This window comes from Pelodiscus sinensis, chromosome 1 (assembly GCF_049634645.1).
Source record: "Pelodiscus sinensis isolate JC-2024 chromosome 1, ASM4963464v1, whole genome shotgun sequence".
Classification (NCBI taxonomy): Eukaryota; Metazoa; Chordata; order Testudines; family Trionychidae; genus Pelodiscus; species Pelodiscus sinensis.
In genome coordinates this window covers 208,777,612-208,796,937 of record NC_134711.1, presented here as the reverse complement: position 1 = coordinate 208,796,937, position 19,326 = coordinate 208,777,612, and the positions used below count along the sequence as shown (strand labels likewise).

At 44.6% G+C, this 19,326-nt stretch overlaps 1 protein-coding gene across 3 annotated transcripts in view; it reads right to left on the bottom strand.

Annotated features, from left to right (window-relative positions):
* The window catches only part of MAP3K15 (mitogen-activated protein kinase kinase kinase 15), a 158,495-nt gene that overhangs the window by 122,915 nt on the left and 16,254 nt on the right, over nt 1-19,326 (bottom strand). For all 3 annotated transcript variants that reach the window (XM_075913494.1, XM_075913486.1, XM_075913503.1), the window contains exon 2: nt 5,213-5,352. In XM_075913494.1, the coding sequence (XP_075769609.1) occupies nt 5,213-5,352 (140 nt within the window). The remainder of the gene's footprint in view (nt 1-5,212; nt 5,353-19,326) is intronic.

Sequence of the window (19,326 nt, the reverse complement as noted above, 5' to 3'; positions counted from 1 at the left end):
CATAGCCCAGGGTAGAGGATTGGGGTCCAGGAGGGGTTTCAGGGTGCAAGCTCTGGGAAGGAATTTGAGTTCAGGGGGACTAACTTCTGGGGCAGGAGGTTGGGTGCAGTAGGAAACTCAAGGCTGGGACAGAAGTTCAGGAGACAGACTCTGGTTGGGCACTGTTTAACTGAGACGGCTTCTGGCTGGTAAAGCAGCGGGGTTAAGGCAGCTTACTCCTGCCCTGGCCCTGCACTACTCCTGAAATCAGCTGGCATGTACAGCAATGGCTGCATGGTGCCATGAGCTGCCCCTCATTTACAGGCACTGAGCCCACAGCTTCTGCTGGCCACAGTTCCCTGCTATTGATCAATGGGAGCTGCAGGAGTGGTGTCTGCAGGCAAGTACAGCTTGTGGAGCCCCCCTGCTCTGCCTCTCTCAGGGGCTGCAGGGACATGCCAGCCACTGCCAGGAACAGTAATTCCCATAAGGATAATTACTCCAGCCATGACAGGTGTGGCATTTTAGAGCTCACTACTCAAATAATTAAATTTAAGCATAAGAGAGAAATGAAAGTTATGAAATGCACCGACCAGTCAAAACCACAAATAACCCGCTTTGCAAGCAGTAAAAGTAGTAACAACTCCCCACATATGTGTTGGGTTGGGAGATGAGAGTGAAGGACAGTGTTTGTTTGTGAGAATGACAGACACACACACAGTGTGAGAGAGAGAGAGAGAGATTTGCATTGCCAAGCTCCCTCCATCCCCTTCTCCCTGTGTGGAGATGAGGTACAGAGGTGGGGAGTGGAAGGACACCCTGACATAAGCACCCACTTCTTCTCCCTCTCACACTCTGCACAGCAAGCAGGAGGCTCCCAGGGGAGCAGCTCCAAGGCAGAGGGCAGGAGCAGCATGACAGTGGGTGGTGGGGTAACTGAAGTGCCAGCGCTTGATAGCTTCCTGCCCAAACCAGTCAGAATCACCTGTCAGAGGCTCCAAGATCTACTGGTAGATCCCGATCTACTGGTTGGTGACCACTGATTTAGACAGCATAATTTTATATATATATATATATATATACACACACACACACACACACACACACACACACACACACACTTGGGATTATGTTTCGCAATGTGTGTTACTTTGCATTTATCAGCATTGAATTTCATCTGTCATTTTGTTGAGCAGTAACCCAGTTTTGTGACATTCCTTTGTAACTTTGCAGTCTGCTTTGGACTATACTATCTTAAGTTATTTTGTATCATCTCTAAATTTGGCCACCTCTCTGTTTACCTCTTTTTCTAGATCATTTATGAATATGTTGAACAGCACTTGTGCCCAGACAGGTCAGTGGGTGACACCATTGTTTACCTTTCTCCATTCTGAAAACTGACCATTTATTCCTACTCATTGTTTCCTGTCCTTTAGTCAGTTACAGATAGGGATGCCACACCTCCCAGATCAGCTGGGAGTCTCACAGAGTTGGCATCTATTTCCCACTGGTTACTGAATGCCATTCAGGAGATTTTAGGCAGGGCTGGCAGGTTCCCTACCTGCCCTGGCTCCACGTGGCTCCCAGAAGCAGCCAGCATATCCGTCTGGGTTCTAGGCACAGAGGCAGTAAGTGGGTCTCTGCACACTGTCCCCACCCTAAGAGCCGACATAGCTCATACTGGCTGGGAAGCGCAGCAAATGGACCTGCAGGGGCGGTGCCGACAGGCGAAGGCAATGCCCCTAAGTCTGGGAGCCATACACACCAGCCACTTCTGGGAGCCACCCAAGATAAGCACCACATGGCCTAAGCTTGCACTCCAAACCCTATCCCCAGTGTTGCACCTCTTCCTACAACCAAAACTCCCTCCCAGTACTCTGCCTTCAGCCCTCTTTCTTAGCCCTGAGCCCCTCCTTCACTCCAAACTGCTCCTCCCCATCCTCACCCCAAAACCTGCACCCAGAGCCCTCACCCCTCCTGTACTCACAGCTGTAAGCCCCTCCTGCACTCAAGCTCCCTACCAGAATCCATGCCCCAAACCGCCTCACAATTCCTGCCCCAGCCATGAGTCCCACTCCCAAACTCTGAACCCATCAGTCCCACCCTCAGCTCAGAGCCTGCACCCCAACTCCCTGCCCCTGCCTGGTGAGAGTGAGTGAGTGAGGGGGAGAGCGAGTGATGGAGGGAAAGGGGAGGGAGTGAAGAAAGGCCAAGTAGGGGCATTGCCTTGAGGAAGGAATCCAATAGGACCACGAATGTTACTAGACCAGAGAACCACTGGACAAGAAAGCCCCAGCAGTAGAGGCTGCCAACAGCCGAGAGCGGCGCCTGCTGGCAGGGCCAGAAGGGCAGCAGAGCTGGTGGGACAGTGGAGCTGGTGGGGTAGCAAAGCCAACATGTCTGGGACCCACCCAAGAGACTGGAGGCCTGACATCCCTTGGTCTGGCAAACTTCCTTGTCCAGGACCAGTCAGGTACTGAGGATGCTGGACCAGGGAGGTCCAACTTGTACCAGCCTATAAATTCCAGGAGTCTTTTTAAAATATTGTCGTGACATTAGCTATCTCCAGTAGGGATGTTAAATATCGGTTAATTGAATAGTCAAGTAACCTCATGAATTTTTATCAGTTAATCGACTATTCTATAGTCCCTGAGGGTGAGGTCAGCAGCCTCACTCCCAAGAAGACTCTGCGCTGCTTCCAGTGTATCAGAGACAGCAGCATGGGGTGCCTGGTGGGAGCTGGTCGGTGAGGGAAGCCAACTAGCTTTAAAAACTAGCTTCCCTTGTGGACCGGCTGCCTGTTGCCATGTGCTACTGCCTCTGAAGAAGAGGCAGTGGCATGGAGTGGCAGCAGTCCCTTTCTATGGGGTGGTCTGAGCTCCTGGACCCAGTGTGAACCAGAATTGAGCTGGACTGCCTGCCTGCCAGCTCCTAATACCCTTTAAATGCAGAGATGCAGTGGAGGTAGGTCCCGGACCCATCGCAAGCTAGGGCTGAGCCGGGCTGCTGGCCAGCCTGCTAAATAATTTACTGGCAAGTGTGGGGATGCATGTTGTCTACAGCATTAACCTATAAGCTTTTGTTTATCGGTTAATTGGCTACACTTTTACATCCCTAATCTCTAGCTGTCTATTACAGAAGCTGACTGATGTGACAGGTTACATTCTACAGTTCAAGAAAGATGAGTTTAAACTGGAACAAGTGCAGAGAAGAGCTATTAGGAAGATCAGGAGAATGGAGGGCCTATCTTATCAGAAAACACTGGAAGCCTGAGGGGGAATTCTGAATGCCCTCGGAAGATACATTGGGGAGATAAATATCAGGAAAAACGAAGAGCCATTTAAGCTAACAGACAATGCTGAATCAAGAATAGATATCAATTGGTCGTGAACAAATTCAAGTTGGAAATTACCAGTATGTTTCTAACCATGAGATGGGTAAGATTCTGGACAGTCTCCTAATAGGAGTTGTCAGGGTCAACAGCTTAATTAGTATTCAGAGAAAGCTGGATAAATTCATGAATGTGTTTATAACCCTCTCCCATTCCAATACTCCAATGTATTCTGGGTTGGTTTTTTTTAAAACTTTTCTTCTGAAGCAAAAGGCTAGAGATGGGCCATTGCAGAGGGTGGGTCAGGGACCTGAGGAGGCACCAACATTCTCTCTCTCTCTCAGGCATTTGGCTGATTGGTTCTTGCTCATGTGCTTAGGGTCTAACTCCTTGTTTCTTAAACTGTGTTCTGCGGAACACTGGCGTTCTACAGACAACTCACAGGTGTGCCGCAGTCATTTGAGGTCTTCTCCTTGTTCTGAAACACGTCATTGTGGGTATGTCTACACTACCACCCTAGTTTGAACTAGGGTGGTTAATGTAGTCATTCGAAGTTGCAAATGAAGCCCGGGATTTAAATATCCGGGGCTTCATTTGCATCTTCCCGGGTGCCGCCATTTTTAAATCTCCGTTAGTGCAGACTCCGTGCCCACGGCTACATGAGGCACGGAGTACGTAGTTCAAACTACCTACCGCACTAACGGGGATTTAAAAATGGCGGCACCCGGCAAGATGCAAATGAAGCCCGGGATATTTAAATCCCGGGCTTCATTTGCAACTTCGAATGACTATATTAACCACCCTAGTTCGAACTAGGGTGGTAGTGTAGACTTACCCTGTGTGTCACTGGCCAAGATTATCTGAGTATCTCTCAAGTAATCATTTCCCTACTATGCACTAATGCAAACTAGGCCCTCTAGTTCTCTGCTTGTGGCACATAATAATCCAGTCCTCTATGGATCTCATTTAGTTTGGCCTCATTTCCATTTTTGGGTTAAGTGTGTGGGTGCTGAGAGGAGTTGCTTGCCTGTGACATACAGAAGGACAGAGTACATGATCTAGTAGCCTCTTCTGGTCTTAAGACAAAGACTAGAGGATGTGGAGGTAAGGAAAAGAAGTCTGAATAGAATCTGCTGCACAGAAGATGATGTCTGCCTCTATACTGTTCAAAGAGACAGAAATACCCAGGTAGTATTATTTGTGTCCAGAACAGTCTATCCTTGGCCAGAGTGCTTAAAGTGTAATAAATATTTATGTTCCTCATTTAAAATTAAAGAACAAGCTTATAAAAAGCTTTCTTGATGACATCTTTCTTATCTTCACCACACAGCACTGCAGATGAATTTTATGATGTGTGCGTGCATATAGTTTCACCCACTCAACAAACCTATAATAATTGAGAAGAGTACACTAACTCATAATAAAAGTATGTACGGGTCCTAAATAAAATGAAATGTGTCATCATTAAACAATGATCATAACATCTTTTTACAGTGTACTTAGAATAGTCAAGAGAGAGTAACAAACCTTATCAGTCACTGAGCTAAAGAAAATTTGAATTACATATGTTTCCATGTCTGGAGGTTTGAAGAAAAACAATTATTAGGCCTATAACCTCCCTACCTATCATTTTAGAAACACAAAAGCTCCCATTTTTTTGAATATGCAATAGGGATGTTAATGGTTAACCAGTTAACTGGTAGGGTATGGAGTGGCTCTCCACCTCCCCCCCCCCCACCTGTTTATGTTAGGTTAACCTTAACATTTAACCAGTTAACCACAGCATTTTACATTCCTAGACTAGGCAATATGGATAAAGTTTTCACAGGATCAAGCTCTATGTTTGCAACATCATGAAAAGATAGATCTGCATTTAAGTAGATTTTGAAGTGAGGACCTTACCTTAAGTGACTGAGCAGTATCAGCATCAGTATCATGGTAAAGTATAACATTATTGGCCATATCAAAGCTTTCACGCACTCCAAGGTGGTAGAAGAGTGATGGCTGTCTGGAAACATCACTCATGTCCACTACTGCAACATCTGTAATAAGAAGGAGAGGGAAAAAATAGCTAAAATCAAAATCATTTTCAAACTGATTTTTACTTTTGCTGAAAAGTTAAAAAAAATGTAATTAAATGTGTACAGACAAAATCCAAACATTTGATACAGCATTTTGTCTGCTTACAAGTAAGCTTTTGCATCAGCTTGAGAAGAGATACACATATGTGCAGTAAATTAAGTAGTAAATGGCTACAATGTTATCATCAGTTACTACTAATGCCAGAAAGGAGAATGCTGAACCTGAGGGAAAGCAAGTCCCATGTGCCTACTCCTGTGCTTTTTTATCATGAGATAGCAAGGGCCCAATCTGGCAAACCACATCACGGCAGGCAGCCTCCAGGTCAGTAACTGATTCATACTAATGCACAAGTGACCAAAACCATGTATCAAGATACCATATCCCTCAAGCACCTCATGAGAACAAACCCTTTTCCCACGCCTTAATTGTGGACATCCTTCAAAAATCAGGAGGAGGAAGAGGGCTGTAGGGAGAATAATTGTCTGTCCTCACTATTCAAATCAGACTAGTTCCCTCCGCCCCATATTGGCATACTTTCCAACCAATTCAACTGGTCCTCTCAAAGGGTGTGTCTAGACTACATCCCTCTTTCGACAGAGGGATGTAAATGAAGCACTTCGAAAGTGCAAATGATTTAAATATCCCACGCTTCATTTGCATAATCACATAATGGTGCTCTTTCAAAAAAGCGCACTTTCGAAATCGAAACCATGGTCTAGACGCGGCTCTCTCGAAAACGGCGCTTTATCGAAAGACCCTGTAAACCTCATTTTTTTAATTGTTCAGCAAATTGTGGAAGCTTTGGCTACGTCTAGACTACATCCCTCTGTTAGCACAAGGGATGTAAATGAAGCACTTTGAAACCTCATTTTTTGATCTAGTATTGCTGCGGTGGAAGAAGGGGAAAGGATTATCTTACAACTGTCCTGAGATCCACAGGGAAACCTCACAGCTCTAGTGACATCTATGCAAATGATGATACAGGAGTAGAGATTAAATGCATCTGCTGTTCTTATCTAATTCATAGCCTTCATGGCAGAACAGCTTGTACACCAACTGTGCTGCCATGACTTTCATCTCCAAACTTAGGCTCAACCTCCTCTATCATAGGTGTGCGCTGAGAGACCTTGACCAGGGAGTTCCCATTGTCACACACCATGGTATGGGCAGTACAACGCAGTGGTCAGAGCAGAATTAAAGGGCAGAACCAGATTATTTAAATCAAGGTTTCCTGCATACTCATTCAAATCGTGATTAAAATCAATCCATTCTGCTAAAGGATCAAAAGGCTACATATATAAATATATGTAAATATAAAGTAGATGTCTCATGGGTGTTTTTATGGTGCTCTCACCATTGTATCCAGTACTTCATAAATATTTTATCTTCACAACACATCTTTGAATCGTGTTAATAATGTTCCCATTTTACAAATGGGAAATGAAGTCACAGAGAATTTAAGGTAAAGAACATCTACTGCTTTGTGGTCCCCATCTTGAGATGACTAGGAACTGATTTTTTTCAGAGTACTTAGCATTATATTGCACTTTATGGCCACATCTAGACTAGCATGATTTTCCACAAATGCTTTTAATGGAAAACTTTTCCATGAAAAGCACTTGCAGAAAAGTGCGTCTAGATTGGCACGGACGCTTTTCCGCAAAAGCACTTTTTGCGGAAAAGCGTCCGTGCCAATCTCGGGGCTTTTTTGCACAAAACAAATCTGAGCTGTCTACACTGGCCCTTTTGCGCAAAAGCTTTGCGCAAAAGGACTTTTGCCCGAATGGGAGCAGCATAGTATTTCCGCAAGCAGCACTGATTTCAGACAGTAGGAAGTCAGTGTTCTTGCAGAAATTCAAGCGGCCAGTGTAGACAACTGGCAAGCTTTTGCAGAAAAACTTGCCAGTCTAGACACAGCCTATATGTTCAAAGCACAACTCCACCAACTTTCAGGACTCAAAAGGAATGATCAGTACTTCTGCATATCTGGTCCTAGGGATCTCGCCCTGGACACCCAGAAAATGAGGAAACATGAAATAAGTGGCCATCTGTGAAAAGTTTAGTTTAAGTGACTTGTCTGGCATCCCATAGGAACTCTATGGCACAAGAATCCAACTCTCTGGGGTAACATTTAACTGCCTGAACCATGAGACCTATCTTGCTCTTTCTGTAGTCCCATGCCTCTTTCACTACACACCTTACTACTTCTGCAATAAATGAGATGGGTCCTATGAACAACAGTGACCTTTACCACACATTCTTGATTCAATCTCAGAACATCCTATACTATTGTATTTGTACTCAACAGATGAGCATTTAGTGCTTTGGTTTGCCATTTAGGAAAATGTGTTCTCTCTCTCCTTCCAATTTGATTGATATTGTCAGTACAGTGGAGACAGTGCTCTTGGCTCCAAGGATAAAAGAGAATATCGCCTGTCATTTACCAATGACAGCCTCTTTCAGGCTGATCAAGGAGCACAAGGGATAGGCTCTGAATCTAAAGGAATATATGTCCAAGTCTCCATTACCCACTGCTATCAGTGACTCTGAAGGAGAAAAGTCTGAAGAGGTGGAAACTGGGGGGAAATTAAGGGCTCACTGTGGGTTTCAGGGAAGCTTGTGGGAAACATGTTAAGCTAGATTTTAAAAAAAAATCTTTTTAAAAAATATTCTAAGTTATTATATTACTTACTTTCCAAACTTTATGCTTCATAAGAATTTCAAGTAGTGTGGTGAAAAAGTCTTCTACATAGTTAAATTTCTTAAGCATAATGTTTGACATCTGTAGTATGCAAGGTCTTGGAAAAATTTTTGAAGGAGAAAGTAGTTAGGGACATTGAGGTTAATGGCAATTGAGACAAATTACAACATGGTTTTACAAAAGGTAGATCGTGCCAAACCAACCTGATCTCCTTCTTTGAGAAAGTAACAGATTTTTTTTAGATAAAGGAAATGCAGTGGATCTAATCTACCTCGATTTCAGTAAGGCATTTGATACAGTACCACATGGGGAATTATTGGTTAAATTGGAAAAGATGGGGATCAATATGAAAGTTGAGAGCTGGATAAGGAACTGGTTAAAGGGGAGACTACAGCGAGTCATACTGAAAGGTGAACTGTCAGGCTGGAGAGAGGTTACTAGTGGAGTACCTCAGGGATCAGTTCTGGGACCATTATTATTTAATCTTTTTATTACTGACCTCAGCACTAAAAGCGAGAGTGTGCTAATAAAGTTTGTGGATGACACAAAGTTGGGAGCTATTGCTAATTCAGAAAAGGATTGAGATATCATACAGGAAGATCTGAATGATCTTGTAAATTGGAGTAATAGTAATAGGATGAAATTTAATAGTGAGAAGTGTAAGGTTATGTATTTAGGAATTAATTACAAGAATTTTAGTTATAAGCTGGGGACAAATCAGTTGGAAGTAATGGAAGAGGAGAAGGACCTAGGAGTCCTGGTTGATCACAGGATGACTATGAGCCGCCATTGTGACATGGCCGTGAAAAAGGCTAATATGGTCTTGGGATGTATTAGGCGAGGTATTTCCAGTAGGGATAAGGAGATGTTAGTGCCGTTATACAAGTCATTGGTGAGACCTCATTTGGAATACTGTGTGCAGTTCTAGTCTCCTATGTTTAAGAAGGATGAATTCAAACCGGAACAGGTATAAAGAAAGGCCACTAGGATGATCCGAGGAATGGAAAACCTGTCTTATGAAAGAAAAATCCAGGACCATGTAGCACTTTAAAGACTAACAAGATGGTTTATTAGATGATGAGCTTTCGTGGGCCAGACCCACTTCCTCAGATCAAATAGTGGAAGAAAATAGTCACAACCATATACAGGCAGTCCTCGGGTTACATGGATCCGACTTACATCGGATCCCTACTTACAAACGGGGTGAGGCAACCCTGCACTAGCTGCTTCTCCCCAGCAGACCAGGGAGACGCGAAGCTAGCGCTCCCCCCCCCCCCCAGCAGACTAGGGAGACGCGGAGCGGCTTTTCTCAGCAGACACCTCAGCTTGAGAATAAAGGACTGAGGGAAGTGAGGTGTGGGAGAATAAAACTGAGCTCTGAAGAAATGTTTGGCTAGTTTCCCCTACAATATGTACCAGTTCCGACTTACATACAAATTCAACTTAAGAACAAACCTACAGTCCCTATCTTGTACGTAACCCGGGGACTGCCTGTATACCAAAGGATACAATTAAAAAAATGAACACATATGAAAAGGACAAATCACATTTCAGAACAGGAGGGGAATGCAGGGGGGGGGGTGAAAGGAAGGAAGGTAAGTGTCTGTGAATTGATGATATTAGAGGTGGGGAGAGTGGGATGTTTGTGAGCTAATGGTATTAGAGATGATAATTGGGGAAGCTATCTTGGTAATGGGTAAGATAGTTTGAGTGTTTGTTCATTCCTTCTCGGAGAGTGTCGAATTTTAACATGAATGACAGTTCAGAGGATTCCCTTTCAAGTGCAGATGTAAAAGGTCTTTGTAGCAGAATGCAGGTGGTTAAGTCATTGAGAGAGTGTCCTTTCTGGTTAAAATGGCAAGAAACTGTTTTTTCTTTGTGATCTTGTCTGATATCTGTTTTGTGGGCATTAATCCTTTGGCGAAGTGTCTGAGATGTTTGCCCAATGTACATAGCAGACGGACACTTTCGGCACATGATAGCATAAATTATATTTCTGGATGCGCAGGAATGTGTGTTCTTGATCTTACAACTCATTTGGTTAGGTCTAATAATGGTATCAGCAGAATGAATATGTGGACAAAGCTGGCAACGGGGTTTGTTGCAAGGGAAGGTACCAGGGTTGGTATTAGTGTGGTATGTCCTGTGGTGGTTGGTAAGAATCATCTTGAGGTTAGGTGGTTGCCTATAGGAGACCATGGGTCTGTCTCCCAGAGCCTCTTGGAGTATGGTATCCTGTTCCAGTATAGGCTGTAGTTTATTGATAATATGTTGGACAGGTTTAAGTTGGGGGTTGTAGGTGATGACAAGTGGTGTTCTATTGTTGGTTTTCTTGGGTCTGTCTTGAAGTAGATGGTTTCTAGGTATTCGTCTGGCTCTTTCAATTTGCTTTTTTATTTCTCCGGGTGGGTAGTTGAGGTTTATAAATGCTTGGTAGAGATCCTGAAGCTTCTGGTCTCTGTCAGTGGGATTAGAGCAGATGCGGTTGCATCGAAGGGCTTGGCTGTAGACGATGGATCGTGTGGTGTGTTCTGGATGGGAGCTGGAAGCATGTAGGTAACTGTATGAGTCGGTGGGTTTTCTGTAGAGAGTGGTGTCTAATTTTCCATTGTTGATTTGTACTGTGGTGTCCAGGAAGTGGATCTCTCGTGTAGAATGGTCCAGGCTGAGGTTGATGGTGGGGTGTAGGTTGTTGAAATCTCTGTGGAATCTCTCCAGTGTTTCTTGGCCATGCGTCCAGATCATAAAGATGTCATCGATGTACCGTAGGTAGAGAAGGGGTGAAAGGGGACGGGAGTTGAGGAAACGTTGTTCTAGGTCAGCCATAAAGATGTTAGCATACTGTGGGGCCATGCGTGTACCCATGGCTGTGCCGCTGATCTGGAGGTATAAGTTGTTCTCAAACTGGAAATATGAAAGGAGACTCAAGGACCTTGGCTTGTTTACCTTAACCAAAAGAAGGCTGAGGGGCGATATGATTGCTCTCTTTAAATATATTAGAGGGATAAATGCCAGGGAGGGAGAGGAATTATTTAAGTTCAATACCAATGTGGACACAAGAACAAATGGATATAAGCTGGCTATTAGGAAGTTTAGACTTGAAATTAGGCGAAGGTTACTAACCATCAGAGGAGCGAAGTTCTGGAACAGCCTTCCAAGGGAAGTAGTGGGGGCAAAAGACCTATCTGGCTTCAAGATAAAGCTAGACGGGTTTATGAAGGGGATGGTTTGATGAGATAACATGATCTTGGCAATTAATTGACCTTTCACTATCAGTGGTAAATAGGCCAATGGTGGGAAGATAGGAGTTGCTATAGAGAACTTTTTTCTGGGTGTCTGGCTCATGAGTCTTGCCCACATGCTCAGGGTTCAGCTGATCGCCATATTTGGGGTCGGGAAGGAATTTTCCTCCAGGGTAGATTGACAGAGGTCTTGGAGGTTTTTCGCCTTCCTCTGTAGCATGGGGCACAGGTCACTAGGGGGAGGATTCTCTGCATCTTGGGGTCTTTGAACCATCGTTTCAAAGACTTCAATATCCGAGATATAGGTCAGAGGATTATTCTAGCAGTGGGTGGGAGAGATTCCGTGGCTTGCATTGTTCAGGGGGTCAGACTAGATGATCAAAATGGTCCCTTCTGACCTTAAAGTCTATGAGTCAGTAGCAGTAATCAGTTAAAATTTGTAAAGCTCTTTGAACATGCAAAATACTATGTACATGCTAAATGTAAATTAACTTTTTAAAACTGTTTTTAAAAACTCTGATTACAGGCAGTCCCCGGGTTACGTACAAGATAGGTACTGTAGATTTGTTCTTAAGTTGAATTTGTATGTAAGTCGGAACTGGCTTCCAGATTCAGCGGCTGACTACAGGATCTGCGTAAGTCGGATCCGCGTAAGTCGGGGACTGCCTGTATTTCGACGCTGAGGACATATTTTCAAAAATCGCTCTTAAGTTGCATATATGTAAATGGTTTATATTCCTGCATATGCATTTTTTCCACAGACGGAATGGGTAATTATGTAGACAAGTGAGCCCCCACTTGTATGTACAGCAATTTGTTTTGTGCAGATTACAGTTATATAATTCCACATTTTATGTATACAGAGTCAATGATTAGTCTTGTAAAAATAGTTTCAGCCCAGACTTTTTTTTAACCTTTATAATACCTGAATGTTTTATTACACCATAACAAAGTACATTTCTATTTCAGAGAAACAGGAGAAACCTGATCTTCAGTTTTCACTTTTTTTCCCCCACTTAAGCTTCTTAATGTCTCTAAATCAGCGGTCCCCAACCTTTTTGTGTGGCGGGCACCACACCGGTGGGTGACATGATCCCGCTGCATCATCCGGCCGGTCAGCCCCGTGCCAAGTGCACCTGCGCCAGACCCCTCCCCTCCCACCTCAGCCATTTCGCTGCTCCGGACCAGCCGCCCTACTCCCGCGGCTTCCCCGCCGCGCTCCCCGGCAGGTTCTCCCACCGCTGGCGCTTCCCCACGCCCCGTCACGGCGCAAGTTTGGCTCCGCAGCGCGTGCGGCCCATCCTCCCCCAGCCATCCCGCATCACAATTCTGACTAGGCAGGCGCACATAAATGCCCCAGCGGGTGCTATGGTGCCCATGGGCGCCGCATTGGGGACCACTGCTCTAAATCATCGAGACTTCAAAGAATTTTGTTTTATTTAGCAGAGTTTACTTTCAAATAAGAGACTTTATAAAGATACAGAATCTTCAAACAATCCTCAGAATCCTCCTCTCTCAGAGAAATAGAAGTCAACATTGTAACCCAGTAATTAAAGTAGAGGCAGGCAGGCTGATAATCTAGCAATGCTCATGTGATTAGCAGTAATAAAGACAGTAGCACAGGATCCAGATGGAAGCTGTAAGTTTAGAAGATGACTGTCATTTTAAGAGACATTTAGAGGTTGGGTTAGAATTCTTGTGAATGACAATGTGGTGTTAATGGGAAAGAGATCTTTCTCTCTAGCTGATGCCTTAGGAATGTGTTTAATCTTACTTTAAGTCTCTTAATGAGCTGGAAGTTGTCTGTATTATTCTTATGAATATTCTGTCTTTATTTTGCAATTCAGTTTGGTATTGCTACTTATTTGGACCATGTCTGCCTTGCAAACTTCGGTTCAACATAAGTTACCTCGGTGTATAACTGCTAGCATGCATATTTGTGTGTTAGAATTACCGCTGCATATACTCACCAGGGCTACATCTACACTGCAGAGTTTTTACGCAAAAACAGCTGGTTTTGCTCAAATATTGTGGAGCGTCCACACTACAAGTACGTTTTTGCACAAGAGAAAGTACAGTAGATCAGAAGACAGGGCTTTTTGCACAAGATGCAGCCTCAGAGCAGCCATGATCTGGGCAGCAGCACTCAGCTGGCGGCTGGGAAGCAGTGCAGGGCTAGGTGAGGAGGGGTGGGGCAGGCACTGGGGCTTGGGCTAGTGCTGAGGGACTCTGGTGGGGGGGCTCCAAGAGGCAGGGTGCTGGCACTGGACGGTTCTGGGGGCAAAGCTAATAAAGGGGGGCAGGGCTAGTACTGGCACACACTAAGGGGTGGGGGCTCTAAGAAGCAGGGGGCTGACACTGGGGGGCACTGGGGTGTCCAGGTTGGGAAGCTGGCACTGGGGGGTTCTGAGGGTGGGGCTAATATTGGGGACTGGCATAGGGGAAGACTCTGGGGAGGCTGAGTGCAGTGGGGCTCTGGAAATAGACGCTGGCACAAGGAAGTCTGGTGGTAGGGGCTCTAAAGGGCAGGGGCTGGCACAGAGATGTTTGGGATGGGGGCTGGCACTGGGGAGCTCGGAGAGTGGGAGGCTGCCACTGGAGAGGTTGAGTGCAGGGGATTCTGGGGTTAGTGGCTGGCACTGGGGAGTAGTGTAGGGGTGGGGGGCTCTGTGTTAGGGCTGACACTGAAGAGGGGTTGGGGGGGCTGCAGTTTTTGGCGGCCCAGCAACATTTTATTTGCCTATTTGCACATTCATTATGCACATTATGAGTATGCAAATAAAATGTTACGCATCTGCCAAAAGTTTGTGAATGGGTTTGCTGGTCCCTGGTATAAAAAAGGTTGGGAACCACTGCTCTATGCGGTCTGAAGAGAGTCCATCAGTGGCTATTAGCCATGATAGGCAGAGATAGCATCCTAAGCCTCTGTTTGCCAGGAGCTAAGAATGAGCAACAAGGAAAGGATCACTAAGGCTACGTCTAGACTACATGCCGCTGGTGACAGAGGCATGTAGATGAGGCTACCAGGCATAGGAAAATGAAGCGGCGATTTAAATAATCGCCGCTTCATTTAAATTTACATGGCTGCCACGCTGAGCCGATCAGCTGTTTGTCGTCTCAGCGTGGTAGTCTGGACGCACGGGTGTCGACATCAAAGGCATTTGTCGACCACCCAGGTATGCCTCCTGGGATGAGGTTTACCTGGGTGGTCGACAAAAGCCTTTGATGTCGACACCCGCGTGTCCAGACTACAGCACTTAACCAACAAACAGCTGATCAGCTGTTTGTCGGCTCAGCGCGGCAGCCATGTAAATTTAAATGAAGCGACGATTATTTAAATTGCCGCTTCATTTTCCTATGCCTGGTAGCCTCATCTACATGCCTCTGTCACCAGAGGCATGTAGTCTAGACGTAGCCTTACTGATTACCTGTTCTGTTCTTTCCCCTTGGGCTCCTGACATTGGCCACTGGGCTAGAAGGATGTATGGTCTGACCCAGTATGTCTGGTTTTAATGTATGTTTCTGTGTGAGTTCATTTGAGAGTGTAGTGATTGTCTGGGGGTTACACACGCATAACTCCTTTTGGAATACCAGATGAGATACACAACATGTTTTGTCATGTGCAGGAACCTTGACTCTTACAGTTTCTTTGTGAGGCCATAATAGGGGAGGTTTTGCATCTGCTGTTGTGGCAGGATCTGGTACCACTTTAAGTTGCTGTGCCCTGGTATGTAGGAAACTTGCTTCTGATCATGTGCTTGGCAAGTTGGGAGATTGTCTGAGGGCCAGAAGAGAGGATTTGGAAAAATACGTCTTACAGGCTATGGTCCCCATCAAGTATGGGTTATACTTGTTTAAGGATACCCTATATGAGCTTCATAATGGACAACAGCTGACAAACAGGGGTGTGCAGTCAGAGGATTTTTGTTTTCCATACTGACGCAGGTTCTCTTGGGATATACGAGTGTCTCTTTCCATAACACAACCTACTACTTTGATGACGGCAATTTTAAGTATGTTAAAGTGCGTATTCCAGGTTTTCTCCTTGGAGCACATTCCATGGTATCTGATTGGCTGTAGAGAACAGATTTCTTAATGTATTTAGGGTGGCTACTGGTTCTGTGAACGTAAGCATGATGATCCCTGGTTAGTTATTGTCCTCCCTTTTCCTCTCCCTTGTTGTGTCCTATAACTGCAGAGGTGCTAACAGGCTACTTCACTTGAACGGTCTCTTATAACGTGTGTTAACTCTTTATACTAAACAATTTGTTCTAGTTGGTATTTAGCTGTGAAACTGTGTGGATACCTGTCCTAAACCTAAAGAAGAGCTCTCTGTAAGATTGAAAGCTTGTCTCTAGCACCAGCAGAAGCTGATCCAATAAAACAGTGGCTCTCAACATTTCCAGACTATTGCACTTTCAGAAATCAAATTTGTCTTGTGTAACTTTGGAGTACACATGACTAAAAAATACTTGCTTACAAATCACACACAAAAATTCAGAAGAATCAGAGCACTTGTGATACTGAATCCCATATTATGATTACGGCATAACTATAACATATTTTATGGAGAAGAGGATTATAATTTACTGAATAAGATTATCCTACGTGTATGCATATATTACTTTTTTACCTGAAGTTAGGAATATTTATATAGCTGTATTACAAAGATGTTTCCAGCCAGCCCGCTATGCAGAATTCAAAGTGTAAAGAGCCATTAGAGAAAACGGTAACCCTTAGAAGAAGTTTATCACCCCTGAGGAGCCTTCCTCAGGATGCTATGAATAGTGTTCAAATCATAGCTGTGCTGACACTACATGGGAATGTGACAATATCACCTGGTATTGGACCCCATCCTGTAATACCAATGTTTTCCCACAGACAGGCATAGGAACCAAGCTTGGAAACTAGGTTCCTGCATACATAAAGGCTGTGTCTAGACTGCATCCCTAAAATAAGGAATAAGGGATCTTTCGGAAAAGATTTTATTTTTCCGAAAGATCCGCGTCTAGACTGGCGCTTTTTTCCGGCAAAGCTCTGAGCCGGAAAAAAAGCGGCAGCCATTTTTATGCAAATGAAGGGGGGGATTTAAATCCCCACTTCATTTGCAATTGCGATGCCTCTAATTTGCATCCCTTTTAAAGAAATGGGATGCAGTCCAGACACATCCAAACACTATTTAAGGCAGAGGAGGGACATCATGGTTCTTTACTGATTCTCCACCCAAAAAGATTCTTGGAAACACCTAAGTAACAGCCTTAGCTGTGGGGAAGTGTTGTACACAGGCTAGAAGGACTTTTAGCTTGTGAAAGGAACATCTGTATTTTTAAAGCTGAAAGCAAGGGCAGCAGACTTAAATCATTTAAAGGTGAGAATTTGCTACTTGTATCCAAACTATTTACAGTAAACTTCCGATAATCCGGCACCTTTAGGACCCAAGGGGTGCCGGATTATCAGATATGCCGGACTATCAGAAGGGGAGGCTATGAGAGGTCTGGAGTGGATGCCATCCCAGACCCCTCATAGCTCCCCCCTTACGATAGTCTGGCTCTGCCCCAGGTGCCCCTGATTCAGCCGCTGCTGGTCAGTTTCAGCAGCAGCTGAATCGGGGATGCCTGCAATAGGGCAGCTGAGGTGCTGTCGTGTTGGTCCCGCAGCGCCGTCCTTTGGCACTGCGGGACGAACCTGGCAGCACTCCAGCTGCTCTGCCCCAGTCATCCTGATTCAGCCACTGCTGAACCTGACCAGCAACGTCAGTTTCATCAGCAGGCTGAATCCGGACACCTGAGGCAGAGCATCTGGGGTGCTGCGGGGTTGGTCCCGTAGCGCCGCCCCTCGGCGCTGCGGGACCAACCCGGCAGCACCCCAGCTGCTCTGCCCCAGGGGTCCCCGATTCAGCCGCTGATCCCTGGAATCAGCCGCTGATCCCTGGAATCAGCCGCTGATCTGTTTCAGCAGCGGCTGAATCGGGGACCCCTGGGGCAGAGCAGCTGGGGTCCTGCCGGGTTGGTCCCACAGCGCCGTCCTTTGGCGCTGCAGGACCAACCCGGGAGCACTCCAGCTGCTCTGCCTCAGGCGTCCCCAAGAGCAGCTGGGGTGCTGCTGGGTTGGTCCCACAGCCCCGAGGGGCAGCGCTATGGGACCAACCTGGCAGCACCCCAGCTGCTCTGCTCCCGGCTTCCCCGATTCAGCTGCTGGTCACTTTCAGCAGCAGCTGAATGGGGGAAGCCTGTGTGGCTGCCCCAGCACTTCCGGGTTCCTGATGGTGCCGGACCATCAGGAGTCCCGGAGCATTGGATGCCGGACTAATGGAGTTTTACTGTAGTATCTTAAATGTAGATTGCATTTTTGTTTGCCAGGCAATTCCCTATAATCACTTAAACTTGTTTTTGTTTTACTAGAACCAGTTTGTGGAAGTCATAACTTGGGATAAAAAGCTGTTGTATATTCCCTAACCCCATTAGGGAGGGCATGAATGTCATGAGCTTAGGCTATGCAGCTCTCTGTGCAGCACCAAGATGGTACAGTTTTGGGTTTATACTCCACAGGGGGTGCATGCCTTAGGAACTGAGAAGTATCTCTCAGATGTGCTTTCCCAGGCAGAGTTGATCACAACTGTATGTACTCCAGCTGGGTGTGTCCATACTTGCATGTGCGTTGGTTGAGAATCACGGCAATAAAGATACTACATCACCCACTTTCTCTCTAATATTCTGGAATAAACCTGGCTAAAATACCGCACGCTTCTTTTGAATAGTGAAAAGTGGCATTTATTCCTTTCATTGTCCAAACAACAATACCTCTTCATCTCTAGATATTTGAAAGAAATTGTACAGTTACTTTGCACGTGTAACAGATTATCTGATGCATGTTCAGTGCATTACTTCGTGTATTTGTGAGGGTTCTTTATTGTATTGGTTTTTAAGGCTACATATTGATATTTTGGTATATTCCATACAAGCACATTAGAGGACAATATTTGCCTAACCTCATCCCTATTTAACTCTATTTACTCAGCTATTCCAAGACAGGATCAGAGGTAAAACATCTGTACCTGGAAACATCTGAATTTTTAGGGTTTAGGTTTTGTTTTGTTTTTTTAAATAAGTGGATAGAAATATATTCTCCATTTAATGGTAAATTTCTTCACACTGTGTGCGCCCAGATCTCATGATTTTTTTGTGAGTCATGAAATTTAATGTTTTTATTAAAGTCCCAGATACTGGAATCAGCAGACTGCAACCTTTATTAAAACTAAAGTTTTTAGCTTCAATAGCAGTAGAGAAGAGTCTGAAAACCTGATGCAAATTTAACAGCCGCCAGGTGGATTCGAACCTGGGTTACATAAACACATCCAAAAAGCTCATATAACCAGAAAGCAAATAAAAAGACTCCAATATTTAACACCAGGGCTTGGCAATGCTCATAGCCTGTTTTTTGTCAGTCATTTCTTTATTTGAAGTTAAGAATAATTTATTGGTTAATTTTTGGAGCAAAATAATGATGTTGGTTTCGTAACATTCTAATTTGTATCTTAGCTTTTAAATGTGCCATGCAGAGCTGAAAGATAAACTGTGTTCGATTTTTCCTATGAGACAGGATAGAAGAGTGGGACAAATAAGCTGTAGTTCTATTTTTAATGTGCTCTGTACACTAGAAGGTCAATTGTAGATGTAGTGCTTTCAGGATTAGTTGAAACCGAACACTACGCTGCTGGTATATATTTAGTAGTTGTTCTATTTGGGTATGACTGTAGCCCTATGCTTCAGTTCAGTGTATTATTCATATTTGTATGGTGTACAAATAATTACACAGAATTATTGAAATTAAAGGAAAAACGGTCAATATTATTAGCCTATTATTTTGTTTATTATTTTATTAGGCACCAAACCCCCAAATTTTTATTAGGCTTGATTTTTTGAAAGATGCTGACTACAATAGCTTCTATTGATGTAAGGTGAGATTTTTTTATGCTTAGTAATTCTGAAGCC